We start from the raw sequence: 19,950 nt of genomic DNA on the forward strand, positions 1-19,950 counted from the left end.
GCGAAAATAGAATCAAATCAAACAAAAAAATAATAAACCAATTCTAATGTCACTAGCGATTGTTGATTGAAGTTTAGCCACGTAATTGAATGAAGCAAACACACATAGCAAATAAAATCTATTTTCGCTCAAACATCAAAAAACGCCTACTTTTATTTGATTTATTTATTATGCAACCGAACTCGTGCGACAACCCAATAGAAGTGTTCTTTCTTTCCTGCCAACATTCAACAGAACTCATCCGTGGTTTCCCACTTTTGAGTGCCATTTGTGTGGGGAAATCTATCTAAGTAGGTGCTCATTTTCATCAACCTTTAATGGGTGAGCGACGCTAGGGAGAAAGTGGTAAAATATTTCTCAGCAAACGAACACTCTTGGGCAGAACGGGGAGAGCCGTTGCTATAAATCAAACACACGCAGGGAGAGCTCTTTTCGCTGACTGAATGTGCTGAGTAGTGAAAGTTGTTTGTATACAATGATGTGCCCAAGCGTACCTATCCACCCACGTAACGAAGTGAATCTTATTTTTCTTTTTTTTTTTTAATTCATAATTGTTGCAAATACGGTTCAATATGTTAAGAATGCAGAATGAAAGTAAATTTGTAAGAAAAATTGCATAACTTTAGGCGAAGGGTATGGTAAGGCAGGGTTTGAGAAGAAATACGCCTTACAGTATGCAATTTACTGAACATAATTTTGTTTGTATCGTTTTGTTGACGATTTATATGTTTTTTACAAAATATTTTGGTAAAATAACAACAAAATAGTTTAAACAATATTTTTCTAAAATATGATTCTCTCATGGGAGTTTTTCCCCCTATAGCTAACAACGATAACAAGTAAATGTCATTTATCAAACAACACTGCTCCACATTCTAGGAACAAATCCTCCGAACACCGTCCGAGACCATGTGTCTGCGTCTTCTCTCGCTTGCTCTCTCAAAACTCACCACCAAAAACTGAGCTCCGCTCGCTCACCAGCTCTCACTACTCACTCACACCGGCCCTTAGTACACAGGCACGCGAAAAAGCGGAAAACGCGCTCTCACAAAAAGGAAAAACACCTTTACCACTCTCTCTCTCTCTTGGCCAGGGCTAGCTCTCTTACACGAAAGGTTCGCTCGCATCCAGGTGTGGTGAAACGGTCGCTTGCTTCAGTCTGTGAGTGAAGTTTGACATCCTTGGACGTGTCCGTGTCCGGTGCTGTGTGACCAGCTCGCAACACACACACACAAACACCGAGCCTCCCACCCCATACTGTGTGTCTGTGCGCGTGTATGTGTGCGTTTCTAGGCTAGTGGTGGTGCTCCTGGTCTGCATGCGGACGGAAGGGTAAATGTCTGCGTCCTCCATTTTGTGCCACCGTCGCCACCGTTTGCACCGCCAGCCGAGTGTGTCTAGGAGTGTGTATGTGTGAAGCGTTTGGTGTCGCTGTTGGTGCCCTTTGGTGCTTTTGCTTTGATTTCTCCAATGCTGGTGCTTCCCAAAACGGCGGTCCGCCCGCTCGCCACAGCACAAGGGCCGTAAAAAAAACCCGCGTGCCGATCTAGCCCAGCCAATCAGTTAACCCCCAGCGGGGCAGAAGGCCCCGTTAGTTAGGGCACGAAACGAATAAAACGAAACGAGGAGCAAAACCGGGCGACACCAGACCAGACGCAAAACCGTTTCACAACGAGTGGCAACGCGAGCGTGCGTTATCAGGGCCCCGGGAGTTTATGCTGTCGCCACCACCCTCCCAAAACCCACCCTCCTAGGTTGTGTGTGGATGTCTGGAAGGCGTAGTGCGTACGTGTGTGTGTGTCTGTGTGTTGGTGTTTGCTCAAGTGTTGGTGCTGTTTCGATGGTGGAGGATATCCCTTTCGTGCCGTCGAGCCTACGCCGGGTGGGGATGGTAACCAATGTATTCCACCCAGCCCAGCGTTCTTACTCGGCCGGAATAGAGAGCTATACCAAGCGGTCCAGAATGGAGAAGAGACTCGAGCAGCTCGTTCGTTGGTGAGGTTGTAATTTACATGTCTCGATTTACACCACGACACCAAGAAGGAAGCTCGCGAAAGCGACGCCAAAAAGAAAGCAAACCACGGAATTACGTTACATAATCGGATTCTTATCAATACGCGCTCTGTAGCCCACACGGGCAAGCGAACCGCGAAGACTCGCGCGCACTTTCGTTTCGTTCTTTGGCAAAGGAGTTTTCGGCACAAAGCCCTAGAATCGCTCACTTTCCGTTCCGTTTCGAACGGCTTTGGCTAGAACTAGTGCGGCTGAGTACCTCTGGAGGGGAGAGGAGGCTACTTGTGTGACCTCCCAACTTGTGTGTACGTGTGTGTGTGTATGAGTTTACCTTCTCCGGGGGTTACGGGGGAGCAAACAAGCAAACAAACCGTACCGCACAAGTGTTCTGCCCGTAGGTGCTGTTGCTTGGTGTTGGTGGTTGGAATAGTTCTAAGCAGAGGCTCGTCGGCACTCTGTGGTGCACAACCTTTTAATGTCCTTTTCACCCTATGGCACCTATGGACCTACGGCAAAGAGGTAATGATGTAAAGTGATCCCCACGAGGTACGCTGCGTTGTACCTCGGAAGTAATGAAACTCGATGGTGCCTGTGCTGCTACCAAGGCCCTGTACACAGATCGATGATAATGGTGATAATATCGATCCAATCATGGTTGATGCCACACTGGATAAAGGTAGTTCAAAGGACTGCCAGCAACGCACTGCTTCCCATTAGATCCTGTTCCTAGGCGGCACAGCAGGAGCATGATGCTAATAAAAGCGTCCAAGATGAAAAGGAGGCCTTGAGAAAACGCTCCCGAAAAAGCTTCTCAAATACAGGCTCCACATCTATCCCTATTAGCAGGCTTAAAGAAGCCCTGCACAACTTTTTGCTCGACTCGTGCTTTCAGAGTAAAGTCTATTCTGCTCTACATGCTTCAGGGCAGCTGGGGACACTGCCTCCTTTTATTTTCGGCCGACACTTGACAACCGGCAGGCACGATTAACGGGCAAATTATAGCTTGCCGGCGGGCCTGGTCAGCAAACGATCGGGCCATTTCATCACGGAACCGGAGACCGATTACACGACGGGCGCTGCGGGCGACGTGCTGGTTCCATGAAAAACGCATTAAAATGCCTCGAGCGGCAAACGATTGGTCATATTCATCACACAGTGCGATGGGGAGGGAGACAGAGACGCGTGTACCAGACTGCCAGTGGGTGAACATTTTCGGGTGCTATCGTAATAGGTTTACAATGTTATTAAGTGCCAGTAAAATGGAAATACAGTTGGTTGCTTTTCGGAGAGGAGCTTTGGGACGGAGACATAAAGAGAGAGAGGATGAATGGAGTCTTGGGGTGTAATATTCGTTTATAGGAGACTTCTAAAGGAGGCTGAAAATAGTATGCTCGGTATCAGACACTTGTTATAGATGGATTGATCTGCTCAAAATTGATTGAAATTTGAATCATTGCTTAAGACGACATTCTGCATGACCGATCAAATTCAATAGTTTAGTTTGTGGTGTTGGTTGTTTAGTTACCTTCACGCAGGTTGAGAGTTGTACATGCACCTTTGAAATGGAATGCTTTGTTATTCAATATACTAATCAAACCTGTGCCGAAATCTCATATCAAACAGCTCGAAAAGCTTTCGTTGAGCCAAGTGTACATCGGCAGCTGTCTACCAAACTCCAATTTCATGTCACCAATACGGGTAACTAAAAATACCATTTCGCGTTCGAATGACCCAAAAAGCAACCACGAAGAGAGGGCTTTTTTTCAATTTCTCCTCTCCCTTTTTGAATCGCCTGCGTTTGCCATAAATAATCCAGCGTTTATTTAATCTATTCAACCACTCGCCGTGGACGTTGTTAACCCGATGCAAATACACTATTTTTGGAGGCCTTTTTATCGCTCTAACCGCTTACCCCCCACCCCCTACAAATCCTTGGAGCCTTTCAATGGTACATCCGAGCACGATTCTGCAATATCGCACTGAAATAACCACCGCCAACTCTGTAGTATCGATCTGTAGTCCTCCCAGCAACCAAAAAAAACCCACCCTCCCATTTGATACAGGAAGGAACAACAACAACGGAAGCAAGCCAAAAAAAGGCTCACAGGCTGCAAGGACAGATCCGAATAGCATCCACACAAGGACGGAAAGTCAATGTATGTCAATATGTATCCATCGCACATTCGTTCGATTACGATTCCGTGCACTTTTGTGGCCCCGTAGGGAGGAGATTGAAAGGCAGGCAGGCAACGAAACCAACGATACAACAGACAAATGGCTTCCCTTTTTGCAGTGGAGTATGGTCCGAGATCAACCAAATCAAGCGTGTGTGTGTGTGTATAAAGGAAATTATTTAACTTGCTAAAATATTCATCTCCAGCGACAGTAGCGCCAGTCTGTTACACATTCCACTCTCTGCCATATGGTGAAGCGCAATGCGAAGGAGAGTGGAGCGATTGTGTGGGTTTGATTTATGGGAAACATTTTGCATCAAATTCCGTGCGTAATAGATCATCTCTAATTGAGACGTTAAGAGGGTTGAGGGTGTTTGCAATTTTCCTTTTACCTTTTTATTTACTTCCCCCACTTACTGGCGGACTTTCAATGGAACGATGTAACTCATTGAGTGGTTTGTGTTGTTTTAATTCAATTGAAATATAATGAGTGTCTTAATTAATTAAAAAGGTCAATTATAAATAGAAACCACATCAAAAAGATATTATGCAAACATCCATAAAGGCCACTTAATTAACTGCACAATTCAAAGCTTTTTCATACGAATGGTGTTGGAAGACGAAATTCTGTTTAAATAAACTAAATTAAACCTCTTCCAAAACGCTCCTCCTCCTCTTTCATCAAACAACCCCAAAGCAGTCCAAACAAAACTCCCTTAAATTCACACAAGCACAAAGGCGAAGAAAGTTTGATTTCAATCAATACCAAAAACACCCCATACATTAGCGACCGAAATTTCCGTGCCTGTGAAGCATCCAAGTAAGCCCTAATGGCGCACCCGAATACACATATCCCTGCTCGAGAATGGGGAGACATCCCTTTTGGGGAGAAGAACAAGAAGAAGAAAAAAACATAGAACACAAGCAATCGAAACCATTCGCCTTATTTATCTTCGAAAACAACTCCAGCCGAATCCAAAAAAGGGGGAGGGGAGGGGAGAAGGTCCCTGCAACGGATCGGACCGGGACACAGTGAATCGAACCATGGCATGGCTCTTGTCTTGATTGCCATCTTGTTAGCAATAAATTCACCGTCCGTGATTCGTCCGACCCCATTAGAGGAAGTGAAGCGAGCAAAACTTTTTCCTCCGGACAAACAAACTGATAAGAAGTTTATGGTCTGTTGGTGTGTGTGTCTAAGTTGCTGAAAGCCAGTAGTTTAGCATATAATTTTGCTATCCATGCTGTCCTCGGCCTCACCCAGATTGAGACGCCCATCACCAATTGGGGTATGGGAGAGTGCAAAACGAAGTTACGCCCGCTAATGTCGCTTCGACTTCCGGTACGGCACTTTCATTACTCGTGAAGTAAATCGGGACCCAGATTGCAGCAGCTGCAGCAGCAGCAGTTGTTAGTGCGAATAAAATTTAATTTTCCACCTTTCCTTCGCTGCACAACGGCGGCACAAAAGTTCTGCTCAGCTCTGCGAAATGCGAAAGTATGCAAATGTAAATCTGAAACGGCAGAGGAAGTTCTTCGCTCTGGTGCTTAAGATGGGGAGGAGAGCTTTTAAGCTACCTAGAAGGGAGATAGAGGAGTGGTAACAAGCACGTCAGTTTAATGAAAAAAGAACTCTAAAGCACACTACAGCTAAGGTAACGGTTCTCTTTACTGTGTGCACGTTTCAAAGTGTAATTTTCGCAGCTTTTGCTCGTGATATTGTGTCAGTAACGTTCTCATTCCCAAGTGTCCCATCAGGGCTGCAACAAAAAAGGGCTGCAAATCATCATCAGAATCGGATGTTTTTCCCGCTCGGTAAACAGATCTAGCTCCTCCGAACACCAGCCATTCATCATTTTCGTAGCAAACATTTACTAACCCCCGAGAGCTGAGCTGATTCCTAGCAGCCGTTTCGTCCGTCTCGTTGTGAGTTCTGATGCACACCAGACCCAGATTCTGCTGCACGAACAGAAACAGAAAACCCGGCTTGGAAATGGGACACTACCTCACATTTATTCATCCCTCCCCGCCCCATGCCCAGGGAGCATCTTAATTGCTTTCCACCGAAGCCAGGGAAGCATCAACGTGCTGCTGTGCCGAGATGTGAATGGTGATGCGTGTGGGGTTTGGGGGGGGGGGGGAATGAAAGAAGAGCAAAATAGTTTGCCGATCTGGGGCAAGCTGGTAATGGAGGAAGATGGGTTTTCTTTCCCCTACTCCTTCTACGTTTCATTACTGCGGAAATGGAGCGCAATAAGATTGCCATCATATCCACTTACACTTGACCCAATGGATGGCCTGTGCTGTTGCTGTTGCTACTTGGCTTCACTTCAAGATCCGAATGTCTAGATGTTGAAGCTAGCTCCAAAATCATACGCTTCAAGCAAAAATACGGTACGGAAACATCATTCACCTTTGATGATGAGGTGTAACATCTTTTCCTCATTTCCTGCCACTGAATTATTCATCCGCTTGTCTTTTTTTGTTCGGGGCCAAAAATGTGTCACCCTTCCTCGGGTGTGTGTCATCTTAATTCGGCCCGTAATTGAACCTCATCGTGTGTCAAAATTCCAGCCATTTATTTTTTTAAAATCCTCTCAATCTTCAAATCGAAACGCCGGAAGCTTGACCGTCATTAGCGCATGATTGAGTGACCTTCCCTGTGTGTGTTTGGGTTCAAGATCAGTACAGCGCTGGAATGCTGTGCCCGGGGTTGGATATTTTATGTGTGACCACCGTTTCTTTGCGGTCAGGAATGAGAACTATGCCTTCCATACTAACACTTTAATGTCGAAAAAGAAAGAGAACAAAAACCTTCTCACCGTAGCTAATCCTTCCGTGAATATTGTCCAGAGTGCGGGAGTGAAAGTACAAGAACGTTGGGATGCGATTTAGCACTTCCCTCAGTGAAAGAGGGAAGCTAGGGTGTCAGCAACGTAGGTCAAGTATTTTTAGTGGAAAAAACCCCTTCGTGCCAGACACACATTTTCGACCACAGCCAACCGCGGGACCGAGAATGTGGGCCTGCGAATTCTCAACCGAACCGAACGCTGTTGACAGTGCTGACCTTTCAATGGTTATTATTTTTTGTCCATAAGGCCTCGAGAATGTGTACCACACACACACACAAGCACACAAGCACATAAACTGCCACAACAATTGAGTTTCCATGTAATCGACCATTTTTCTTCCACCACCTTTCGCTTCGTTTTCCTTCCAACCGCCCTCGTATTTGGTCGTCCAAAAAAGAAAAGGTATGGAAAAAGGCTTTCCATCTATTGATTTACGCCAAAGCCGGCCTGCCCTACCAAGGAAGCCCAAGGAAGCGGTGGCAAGTGAAGTGGTTTATGAACGGCTGTGCCAAAGCACACGAAATACATTAAGCTAATTGAATGGTCGAGTGCGCCAACGCTGTGCCAAGGATGTGCTCCGCCGTGGCAGCTGTGTACGGTGTTGTATGTTGACTGTAAACTTTGCAGACACTTTTCAACTCACCACCAACTGGCAACCGAAAAAATAGAGTTCTCGGGGGGAAAATCGGGGACATGGAGCGTGGAGGCCGCAACCAGAATCATAAATTTTATGTCGACCTCGAAAGCGGCGCATAATTGAAAGGTAACAGCAACAGTACGGATACCCCTCGGGGCATTCAGGCGTCAGGGAGTGAGAGGGGGGAGGGAGAAGAGGGGAGGAATTGAAAGGGAGCATCATTTGGCACTAGACACGAGCACAGTCGAGCCGAGACGAGTGGCAAGAAGGGATGGAAATAATTAACAATACATCGCAGCTCAATAGATTATTTTCGCGCGTGGCGTGTGTAAACAAGGAATTCCCCCGTTTTTATCGCATAGGGGGCAAGGGAGAAGTAATGATTAGATCTAGAGCAGTATGTGTATGTATGTGTGTGTGTGTTTGTGTACTTGTTTATAAATAGATAGTGTACGACGACCGCCTACTACCCGTAAATTAACCACAAACCGTTGAGTAATGGTTGCAAAACGGCGCGTGGAATTGTTCCAAACTGCAACCAGTTTGTTATCTGTTAACACACACAGACACACATGAACATTCGCACACAGTGACGCACATTTTTATCCAACGAAAAGGGGGCGGTTGGCAACGGGCGACGGGTATACGTACAGGCACGAGCTGAGCAATAATATTATTTGCTACACGTGCCAGGGCGCGATGGAGCCGCCTGGTGGTTCAGCCGCGATGGAGACGCATGGTGCACCCGGTTAGAATTGCGGCACGCTTCCACTAATCCTGCTCGTTTCCGTGCTCGTTTCCGGTACGATGAGCGCTGAGTGAATGCATTCCGTGAATGCAAACTGCGTTTCGCAGCCCCAGTTGTGTAGCGCACCCGGGTATATGGATGGGAACCGTAAAATGTAATGTTACATTATTTGTAATGCCGTGTTTTCGGGGTTTTAGATCCTCTCCCGCGGGGTCGGAACGGGATAATGCATCCATAAGCGCTCCGAGATCGTGTGGCATTTTGTTGTTGCTGTTTTAAAAGTTGTAGAATGATAGAGGGAAGAGGGGTAAAAAATAAAATGTGCACACCCATGTACAGCTAAGAGCGAACAGTAACACGGTTCACGGAATTGGCTGGAGCTGAAGGGCGAGTGTGCGTGTGTGTGTATATGGGGGGGAGGAGGGTTTGCTCTTGCACAAGAAAAGTAAAGCGAGCGTGGAAATTTCGCATCAAAACCAACATGCTTTGAACTGCAGCATCAGCCATCGCTGGGAGAGGGAAACTTTCCAGGGGATGTTTTTCTCTGGTTGGTTGCCTTTATAAAACTGCAGTATAAAGTTGCTTGCGGCTTTGGTAGCAACAAAAAATGCTGTAGCATACACACCAAACTTCACAGGGTAAATGTTAAAAGGAACGGCTAGTGTGTGTGTGTGTGTGTGTGTAACAACGTTTACAAACCCCGTTGCACTAAGAGTTGTTAATGTTATTCTGCGAATTTTCTGCACCACAACGTATAAGCACAGCTATGGTTCCCCCCTCCGCCACAGCAATTTCGGCATCCCAACTAAGCTAACTAACCACTCGGCGTCGTTTCGATGATGGAGTGTAGCAAAAGTGGGCTGACACAAACTTTTTCTAATTAGCATACATGCTGGGAGAAAATTAAAATGCTCCCCAAAAGCTTTTTTTTAACTTCATCACAACCATATTTCATGTTACCATAGAGTTAAAGAAATAAAATTACACTCTTCTGCATATTTTATTGAATTTAAATTGCACATCTATGCTAGGGTGAAACAAACAGCTCACCTTTGAATCGCCATTTTCAATCTAAAGTGCTTCACTGCGAGGGCAAAAAAGATGGACGCAACCCATAATAAACATCAAACACCGTTATCAATTTCAATAGCAGTCAGGTGCAGATGTGAAACCGTACCTTTGCTCGGGTGATGGTCATAAAAAAACATCCCCATGTCGAAATAAAACCTTCTCCTCTGCGGGCTGTTGAGCCATGACGGGTGGCGTACTATAAGCGCTCACTCGGTTACGATCTCGATGGTGGGCGGTCAGGTGTATCGGGAGAAACAAATCCACCATCACTCACCTCTTAAACTTCGCCCGAAAGCTCTAGAGAAATGATTTGTGTTGGAGATTTCTCCCTCTATTTTCCCATTGGCCCTCTCACTCTCAACTCATGCCTATTCTACCCACATATACCAGCTTCCGATGCGCAAAGCTGACACGTATTAGGAGGGTATATGATTGATTGGGCACGCGTAACGCGCGATTGCGTGCCGCGCTGTGCGGAGTAGAGCAGCAAAAAGCAGTTTCCTCCTTCTCTTTTTCAAACGGCAATAAATCTGCAAACGTGCCTTCCTTGCCGTGGTCACGGGCGGACGAAAGTCGGCGTAACCGGGCGAACAAATCGATAAGAAAATATGCAACCAGTTCATTAACGATCTCCACTGTCACGTTGTTGACGTTCAGCTGTTTTTTTTTCTTTTTCTCTGTCCTAATCGCTGTTTTTCGTTCTTCCTTTTTCGTTCTCTCAGCATGCTCGCAACAGCTCGAAACGACTGGCAGTGGCTGGTGCACGGGAAAACAGCATAAAAACTAAAAACATTTTAACTAACAGCAGACCATCGGACCAGCGAGCAGCCACAACCACGCGAGCGTCACAGCAAAGGCTCGGGCACGGGATGGGATGGATTCTGCCACAGTGACAAACATGTGATCCCCTTTTATCAAACACCGAAGAGCGGAACATCGCAAGCTCATCGTCATCCGGGCCAACACAGGGACAGGAGGACTCGCCGTGTCGCCGTCGACCTGGTCGATGATGATGTAGCAGTGGCGATGGCATCGCAGCAACGATAGAAGCAAACACACAGCACAAACGCGCTCCGACCGCCCCGGAACATTCGTTAGCATTATCATCAACATCATCGCCAGATGTGCTCTGTGTTTGTGGGTGTGTGTGTGTTTAAGTATCCGTGTGCGAGTGTGTGTGAGAGTGTGTGTTGGATCCACAAGTCGACAGTCGATCATTTCACCTTCTCGCAAGTGAATACGGTAGTAGAAAGAGAGAGAGAGAAAGAGCATAAAATCATGCTGTGCTGTGCATCTTGCGTTTGATACTTGCAAACGAATCAAAGCAACCCACGTGTGGCAAAGTGATTGTGTGTGCATGTATTTGTGTTGCTAGTCTGTCTATAAGTCTATGCGACGGTTGAAAGGGCATTGTTTTAAAGTGAAATCAAAACAAAAAAGAAACGAAATAGACGCACCCTTCGTGCGCCGTGCGAGTGGATCAGTGAAAAGTGTAGCTGTGTAGCAAAAGGCGCACGCAAAATTTCAACCAACCAACACACGATGGACGGCACGATGGCGACGACGGTCGGTATCAATCAGTCCGGCACCGGTGGCGTGCTGCTGCCCGATGCCGTCCTCGACAAGCTGTACCAGAGCTACGCGCTGAAGCAGAAGCGGGTCGCGTTCGCCTGCTATCTGATCGCCTCGATCCTGTTCGACGTGTGGGCCATCGCGGTACCGCAGGGCCAGAGCGTCGAGAGCATAGGTAAGGGTGAGGCACGGGATTGCAATTGCAATGTAATTGCAACAATGGCAAGGCAGCGGCAGTGAGACACAAAAATTGCCGACAGGGTTGGTGTGAAGATGAGGCCGCTTCGGCCGAATGAAATGAAGCTTCAGCGAGAATTGAACGAAATGAACTGCGGCCGTGTGCCACAGCACTGCATTTCTAATGCTGGTGTATAAATTGTGGGGGTAAAAAACCTTGATTTGCAGGGTGGTTGGGTAGCAAGGAAAGTTTTCTTATCACTCGAAACTTTTCCAATTATTACGCAGCCATTATTTGATCCGGCGGCTCTTGCTTGTCGCGCTCAAGATGGTTTGGAAGATTTTTGAGCGAAAGTTGGACCGCGGGGGGATGATGATTAAAACATGGTAAGGGAGAGAAGGGGAGGGGAAGTTTGGCTTAGTCTTTGTTTTATTTTTTGACTGCCGTGTTCGTTTGTTCGTCAGTTCTGTTGACCTTTTCCGGCTGTGGTGGGTTGTTGGAAGGGGTTTTGACCTATTAAATTGTGCTTAAAGATGTTAACTGCACAATGGCTGTGGATTGTAAACTTTTCAGCAAACCGTTGGTGGCAGCTTTATCATCGTTTTAGTCCGTCTACGTCTTCATTTTTGTTTTGCATTTTCTATTTTAGAATTGGTCTGGTCCTTTCATTGTTTTACTTTTGTCATTTCTCTTTGCTTGTATTGAAGTAACAGACGTGAGGTTATAGATTATTTGATTTCAATCTTGGAAAGAAGAATTTGTAATGATTTAAAGCTAATAAAGCTTAAGCTTTATACCACTCTACCTCTGTTCTTTGACAAGTTTTGATTATGATGGTAAAGCAATTGAGTTTAGTAACAAATGTTACATTTTGATCAATAAAAATATAGAGAAAAAACTTCATCGTACAACTTCTTGTGTGATTTTAGTATAACGTCGATGTTTCTCATAATCAGTTTGGAGGTTTGAAAAAAGGTGGGAAACTACCTTTTTGGTATAACATTCGCTACAAATTAATTAAGATGATTTCATGAGCAAACAAATACTTTCATAAATGCGACAAAATTCATTGCATTTGCTTATTTTGTATAATAAATAATAAATGCAATACGCCAGTCCCTACTAAAAAATAAATAAATAAATAAATAAATATATTTAATAAAACATAGATACAAAAAGAAATTGTTAAGACCGGAGGACATTGTCCCTAATCGCTAGTTTAATTTCAATTTTCACTAGCACATTTGGCGGCGGCTGACCGAATTTGTTAAACAATTTGAAGCCACTTGAAAAAAAATTTTTTTCTTTTTTTTTTTAACTTAAATTGGGCTGGAAAAGCTTTTTAATTGATAGATAGATATGTTGTGCATTTTCGCATAAAGAACAGTTAAAAAATTTCTTAAATTTGAGATACACCAAGAACATTCCCTCGATGACCAAAAAAAGCTTCCACCAGCCGCCTTCAGATGCGCTGGTCAAAATCGAAATTACACTGGCGAGTACGGACAATGTACCCTGGCCTTTACAGATACAAATATATTTGTTTTAACTAATTCATGTATTAAACAGCTTAGGGAATGATTATTACCTACTTGTAGGACATTTAAGAATGAAAAATTAAACGCTGCGGCACAGGGTGTAAACAAAACGAATGACAGCGCTACAGAATCGCTGAACATGTCAACGTCTACTTCCGAACAATTCTATATCTCGCTGAAAGAGTCTATTATATACCTGAACGAATCTACAACTCGCTGAACATGTCTATATAATCCTCGAAAACCCTGTATAATGCATCTTGCTCTTTTTGGGATAACAACCGCTGTCTTTCAAAGCCTACCTGTACCATCAAGAGGGTGGAACGGTCCATTCGGGGCTTGAATCTATGACGAGCATGTTGTTAAGCCGCACGAGTTGACGGTACAGGGGACAAGACTGGCCATGCATATTTTATATTGACATTAAGCCAAACTGGTTTTAAATTATATTTTTTAATAATATTTTGTATGAATTTATTTATTTATTAATTTTTATACAATATTACAATATTTTAAGGCTTTTTACAATTTAGCAAAGAAGATAAAACATTGGTGGCAGGATTGAATAACTGAGATCTTGGAGTTATATCGTGTTGGAGTACATTACTATTGTCGTCCTATCACCATTGTTACCTACTCGTTTAGCTACCTTCAAAATAATTATTAATTGTACTGAAACTAATATTTATTAAAAAAATAATAACTTGTAATAATTGATCAATATTGTATTAATTACAAGAGAAGCTTCTTCCACACAGCTTCCATCATGTAATCCTCCATAGTTTTAATGCTATTAATAAATTAATTTATCAATAATCTCCCAATCAAACCTGATCTGTGCTGCACATGAACGAAATTGCATTTCTATTGCCTCCACATTTCATGCGCTCCGCCCACCGAACAGGGGGTGGGGGAAAAAGCGCTTAAAGAAACTTCAACCTGCAACAAATCACACCAGCAAAAAGTAACAGCTTCGTAATCTAATCGCAAACCCACTCTAATGCCCTCGTGCTTTTCTTATCTTTTCTCTTCCAGTCGTTACCAGCGTGTTCCTCACCATCAACATCGTCCTGGCGATCGTGCTGCGCTTCTGCGGGCGGGGCCGTTTCCGGGGCGTCATATGGGAAATTGCACCGCACCTCGCGTGGCTGCTCGCCATTAAGCAGCTCTTCCTGCAGCTCTTTCTTAAAGGCTCGGTAACGCCCAGGTAAGTGAACACAGAGCACAAGGGAAGGAACGGAGCTGTACAGAGGAGGAAGTTGTTTGTTGGTTTGTTGGCCCGGCCGTCCGGGGTAAGGTATGGGCTTTCTTTGCCAGTGTACACGGAATTGACTGTTTACGTTGGCGCGCTGTTGTTTGATCGGAGTCTCTGCCGAAGTGAAACGAAACGAAACAGGAAATGCAGTCGACCGAACCAATCAATTCGATTCCGATGGCAAAAGGGCTAAACGAGTCCTCGTTACAGTAAGGTACGGTGCTGCTGGCAGTGATGATTTCTCCATTCTTCACCCCAATACTAACGACACATACACACACACACACACACACACACACACACATACACGTCACAGTCCGTCTGCAGCCGTTCGTAATGATCCCCATTCGTACATGTGGCTACAAATAGGGTAAGAAAAGAAAGGCCCGGAGCGTTGGAGGGAAATTCTTGGCAATTGTCATTGTTGGTGTAGCTGTTGTCAATCACACTATGTTCCATAGTGCTGTTTTGTGCCGTGAAGCAGAAGCGCCTCCGACTTTGCCAAAGCTAACGAGACCGCCCCGACCAACTTCCTCCTTGAAACGGTAAGCAAATCGGGTTAACGATGGAAAGGCTTGCAAGAGACAAGGATAAGAAGCTTAAGAAAACGAACAAACCGGTCCGATTACAGTGTTGCCTGAGCTACCACAAACAGCTCTTCCAACCGCGCGAAACGTTTCGTGTTCATTCGCTGCACGGAAATTGAGAACCGTTTGCAAAAATTAGTTGCATTTCCATGCTGCACTCACTGCAAACCTAATTTCCTTTCAATTGAACCCCGCGTGCACCCGTGCGCGTTACAATCGGAGGGGGTCTGAGGGTGGAAAATTCATTACCATTGCTCGTAAATCGTAATTATTTCATCCTGTCAACCCCGGGAATGTTCGCGCTGGTAGGTTCGATTAGTTGGCGACTTGATCGAGACAATTTGTTATCAACATTTATCTCCAGCTCGGCTGCCACTTTTGCCACGCTTCCCCCCCACACACACACACATAACTTCACATCATTTAATAAGCGGGCTTCTCGTGATTGTGCCCGCGTTCCCTCGCTTAATCGATTGAGCATAAATTGCTGCTCGCGAGAGCTATGCCTGCTCGGTTGTCAAATCAATTTCGCTCGTGGAAAGCTCATCACGCGTACATAAAACCATACCGCAGATGCGTGTGTGTGTACTGATGCGTGGGTCTGTGGAGTGGAGCGTTTATGGAAACATGCTCCCTTGATAGGCTTGCCTTGTCCCTGCGATCCAGCTTGATGTTGCATCGCAAACAATCATATTTCGAATGAACACAAAAAGAGAGAGAGAGAGCGAGTGAGTGATCAAGATAGCGACAGAAGCGATGAGTGCATTCGTACGCGAAAATTAAACTTCCATCAACCCCTTTCGCCGTATGCCTTCCCATTTCAGAAGAATTGAGGTGAACAGCAAATATCAATTTTCGATTGACACACGGGGCTCGTATCAAACTATCGGTAATGGCACACCGACCCACATTCGGTACGGTGCGTCAGGCCCTAGACCTAGACAACACACAAGCACACGATAGGAGCGATTTTAAAAGGATGAAAAAGCGTCCTTCTTCCTCATTCTTCACCATCACAGTTCCGGTTTTTGGAATTCAAAGCGAGTCCATTAATTTTATTGACAGTGCGCTCTTGTAACTTTATCCCTTCGCCATCATGTCTGCTCAGTACAGGTTCTCGTGTTGTCGTGCAAATAGCACCCTTCCCACCCCTCTTGTCCAGTACAGCCTCATACACGTACCGCACACCGGTTCACACACACACACACATGCATAAATGCAAACATAGTAAGTGGCCTGGCACACTATTACCGTCCTCCTCCCACACCTTGTGGGACGTAATGCGCGGTTCGTCCGAATCATGTAAATGAATATTCATGCCACTGCCAAAAGTGTATGTGTGTGTGTGTGTGTGGAGACTCCCTAATTTAAACTTAATTATCCGGCAAATAGCACACCCAGTGCCAGTGGCGGCGCGTGTACTTGGGCGCTGAATGTGAGTAAACAACTGTGAGTGTGTGTGTGTGTGTAATTTTCTTGTAACAGCTTCTTTTTTTTTTGCTCCTCCATTTTTTGTAACAAATGCGTCTGTTGTGAAGTGCAGATTGAATGTTTTGGATGAAGCAGCAGCGTGGGAAGAGAGAGCTTTTCCTTGTCTGAAAGCTTTGGCGCGTTTATGATAATTTTGTTACCGAGCTGTGTAATGATGTGAAGCGCACCAGCGAGAGTGATAGAGCGCGCTGGGAGCCGCGCCGGCCAGGAACAAGTAATGCAGATGATTACACACGCCTCTCCTGAGATACCAGGCAACAAAATATGATAAATGGGACTGAGGATGTACACATTTTATGCTCCTCTCATTTTTATGGTGAATAGAACAGAATAAAGAATGGTTTTCAGACAAATTGAGAAATGAACAGAGAGTGGGGTGAAATCGTTAGATACGAAATAGTTTTACACAGAAGAGAAAAGTTTATAATGGCGTTAAAAATGTGTTGAAATTACTCATCCGCCGTTTGTCTGAACGCGCGGCGCTGGTAGTGAGATTTGATTTACGTCCTATCCATCACACGTTCGCTCCCCTAACCACTGGACTAATGTGCTGCTGCTGCTCGGTAACGTTCGGGAGCGTACAAAAAGAGAACACGATCATTATTCTGTAACACACTATCTGTCTCTTTCTCTCTTTCTCGTTCTCTTTCTCTTATGGTCAAGTAAATTGTGCCCATCTTTTTGAAGTTTTCCAAACTTCCATTTGCAACTTTCCAATGAATATTCCTAAATCATTCAATAGCATCCCCCTGGCCTCCGCATTCAAAACACTCTGCCCACAAAGGACCGTCGAGAGAAAGAAGCAAAAAAAGGACCACCAAAATAATCAAACTTAATGCAAAAGGCATAGTCAAACGGTGCGGCCCCACTCTCCTCTCCAAACCCTGCCAGCATAGAAATTGAAGGCGGCCGGCGTAAAGATTGGGTGAATACTGGCGCGCCGTAATTCCCCACTGGAACCAGCTAACAATCCCCCCTACTCGCAACACCCGAAGCTGTCCCAAATCCCAAACCCAATTATTGCCTGGTGGAATTATGGCACCATCCGACCACCGTGTTCTCCCTCCCCGGACTGTACTGCTCCGGAGAGATGCTTAGAGTGTGAACACGAACTTTCCCATCGACCAAAGATTGTGTGCCCTTTTTATCGTTGCTTTAAGGAATATTAGATCCTCGCTCTCTATCTCTCTACGCCCAGCAACAAAAAAAAAACAGGCAGCATCAAAATATAAGCAGCATCGGTAATATTTTATGACTTCATTTTTGTTTATGCTTGGGGACTTTCTGCTCTTTCCCATCTTTTCCAGAGATTCACTCGGCTGGGCGGTGCTGCTTAATTTTTTAGTGTACGTCACCCTGCCAGTGCTGCTGAAGTACACCGGGATACTGCTTGGGCTCGGGTCGTTCGCCACCTACGTCAATGCCATCATCGGGCTGGCCAAGAAGGAAAACTATTTTTGGGAACAGGTAAGCGCGTCCTCTTCATCCCGTTTGTTTTTTTATCTCTGGTATTTTTTGCAAAATCATTCCGTACTGTTTTTAGAACTTATTCTTTTTTTTTACAAAAATAAATCCCACTCACCTCATGGACCCATTCTGGGCCGGATTGTTAGTTCGATTGCCTCTTTATTGCTTCGGTCCCATCCGTGTCTCGAGTACTGTTATATTTGTGTTCTCCCGTTTTTCCCCCTTTCCAGCAAGTGGCCAACATACTGCTGCTGATCGCTGCCACCCTCATCGGGCTGCTATGCTACTTTCTGGCCGAGGCAAAGCAACGGCGCGCGTTCCTGGAGGCGAAGCAGGGCCTCGAGGTGAAGATGCTGATCGAGGAGCAGTCAGCCGAGCAGGTCAGTAGTGTCAGTTAGCTTCCGGTGTGTGTTTCGATGAGGGGAGTTTCTGCTCCCATGAAAGGTTTTAAAATAAATCAATCATAAACCAACCAACCAACATGGCCGGAGGCTTGATTTACGATCTTACGGGATTGCAATCGCATTTGTTTTTCTTTCGTTCTTTTCTGCGTGACTTTGTAAGGGAAAACAGATGCGACCGGACGAGCCGGCTTTTTTGGCAAACCGTGCAGCGGGGGCAACATAAATCAAACAAGCTCCAGCTCGGCCCCAGGCATGACACGAGTCGCGTGTGGCAAAAGTCACGGATACGAAAGGAAGCAGTCATATGCCGCTGTACGGTTCGGTTCCGTTGGGTCAGAGGTCGTCTTTCCTGTTAGCTTCTCCGTCCGTGCTACAAATGGCTTTAATGCTGTGCGGATTGTAGAGTTGCATGCGTTTAAGGCAAGATGGGAGGAAGTTGAGCAGCGCAACAGCTGGCATATGTCGACTGTAGGAAGCTCCATGCAAAACCGTATCGATCGAGGCGGCTGTGGTCTTCCCACAATGGGGCATTGGGAATCGGTTGCAATCTATTATCCTCTCCCACCTATGTGTTTGCGGTGAGATTTGCTTTGATTTGGCTGTTGGTAGACGTAAGGGAGGGATTTAAATCTTTGGTTGGTGTTGGTTTTGCCCGTTTTTTTAGAATGACTAATTGAGCATGCCACTAGCCTTTGGCAGGGTGATCATTATTCTCCGCGGCATACTCGTTCAGAGAGATGAGTAATTGACATAATGTGTTGTGTCCTCTCATCGGTTTTAGAAACATCTGGTCTCAATAAATCGCCGATCTTCTGGTTCACAGCCAAACACAAGTCAAATTTGAACAAAGCAAATTGAAAAGGTTTCATCGAATCCCTTGGTATATGACGAAAGGGTATTCCATTTTAAATCAATATGCTGAAAAACGCCAAAAACATTGCAATCGAGCTGATTCTATTGAAATTCTGGAGCAGAACAATATATTCCGCCCGAATGTATGCAATTGTATATGCAAAGTATCATTATTAGAGATGAGTTATATGGAGATTTGTCTCTCGAGATGAATGTTAGTGAGTTCCCAAGGCTTCAAGTCATGTCTGAAGCTTTTTATCCAAAACACTTATTAACTACAACTAATTTTAATAAAATGTATAGATCTGTATTGCTCTTTTTTTTTATTTTGAAGGATTCATGTAGACATTGAACACATTTGTACGAAATATTTCACAATTCCAGAATAGGATCAGTATAATTTGATCCAAGAACTATTAAGGTCGGGCTACATTGATCGTACTCGCTAGTGTAATTTTGATTTTCACTAGCATACCTGGCAGTGGCTGACCGAAGCATTTTGCCCAACAATTTGGAGTCGCTTAAAAAAAATATGTTATTATTCCATGTTTTTATAAACTAAAACTGGACTGGAAAAGCTTTGAAATTGATAGATAAATATGTTGTGCAAGTATTTCAGCCATTTTTGCATTAAAAAAGATAAAAAAACTGCTTAAATTTAAGATCCGGCAAGACTATTCCCTCGATGCCCGAAGCAAGCTTCCACCAGCCGTCGCCAGATGCGCTAGGGAAAATCGAAATTATACTAGCGTGTACGGGCAATGTACCCCGGCTGATTTTGGAAATTTGTTTACCTCTGTATCTACATCCCTCATCTGAGATTATGTTCTGTTGTACAAACAGATGGATTACTGTTGTAACATCTCTTTGTGTGTCTCTCATGTCAATTATAATTGACAAAATGGGATTAAATTTAATGCCCAATATTTTGCCAATCTCCATAATCCAAAAGCATCCCCTCGTGAACTTGCAGCGGTAAACATGTTTAACAATTTCACCCCGGTGTTGCTTCAAACACCGAGCCGGCATCAAATTTGTCACCGTGTCAATTAGCGTTAGTTGCCTTAGAGCTTTCAATTAATTACACCGCAGACGCATACCTTCTTGTCTT

At 44.8% G+C, this 19,950-nt stretch overlaps 2 protein-coding genes across 2 annotated transcripts in view; both read left to right on the forward strand.

Annotated features, from left to right (window-relative positions):
• Positions 1–137, forward strand: part of LOC120958435 (alpha-tocopherol transfer protein-like) — an 8,864-nt gene extending 8,727 nt beyond the window's left edge. The window contains exon 7 of the mRNA XM_040381258.2: positions 1–137. This exon is cut by the window's left edge and continues 1,493 nt beyond it. The gene's annotated coding sequence lies outside the window, so the exon portion shown is untranslated.
• A 1,003-nt stretch (positions 138–1,140) lies between these two features.
• LOC120955699 (adenylate cyclase type 3) overlaps positions 1,141–19,950 on the forward strand; it is a 41,635-nt gene continuing 22,825 nt past the window's right edge. The window contains exons 1-5 of the mRNA XM_040376788.2: positions 1,141–1,332; positions 10,218–11,242; positions 13,819–13,990; positions 17,424–17,583; positions 17,814–17,963. Of these exons, the coding sequence (XP_040232722.2) occupies positions 11,038–11,242; positions 13,819–13,990; positions 17,424–17,583; positions 17,814–17,963 (687 nt within the window). The 5' untranslated portion in view covers positions 1,141–1,332; positions 10,218–11,037. The remainder of the gene's footprint in view (positions 1,333–10,217; positions 11,243–13,818; positions 13,991–17,423; positions 17,584–17,813; positions 17,964–19,950) is intronic.

The sequence above is a fragment of the Anopheles coluzzii genome, chromosome 3 (assembly GCF_943734685.1).
Source record: "Anopheles coluzzii chromosome 3, AcolN3, whole genome shotgun sequence".
NCBI classification, from domain to species: domain Eukaryota; kingdom Metazoa; phylum Arthropoda; class Insecta; order Diptera; family Culicidae; genus Anopheles; species Anopheles coluzzii.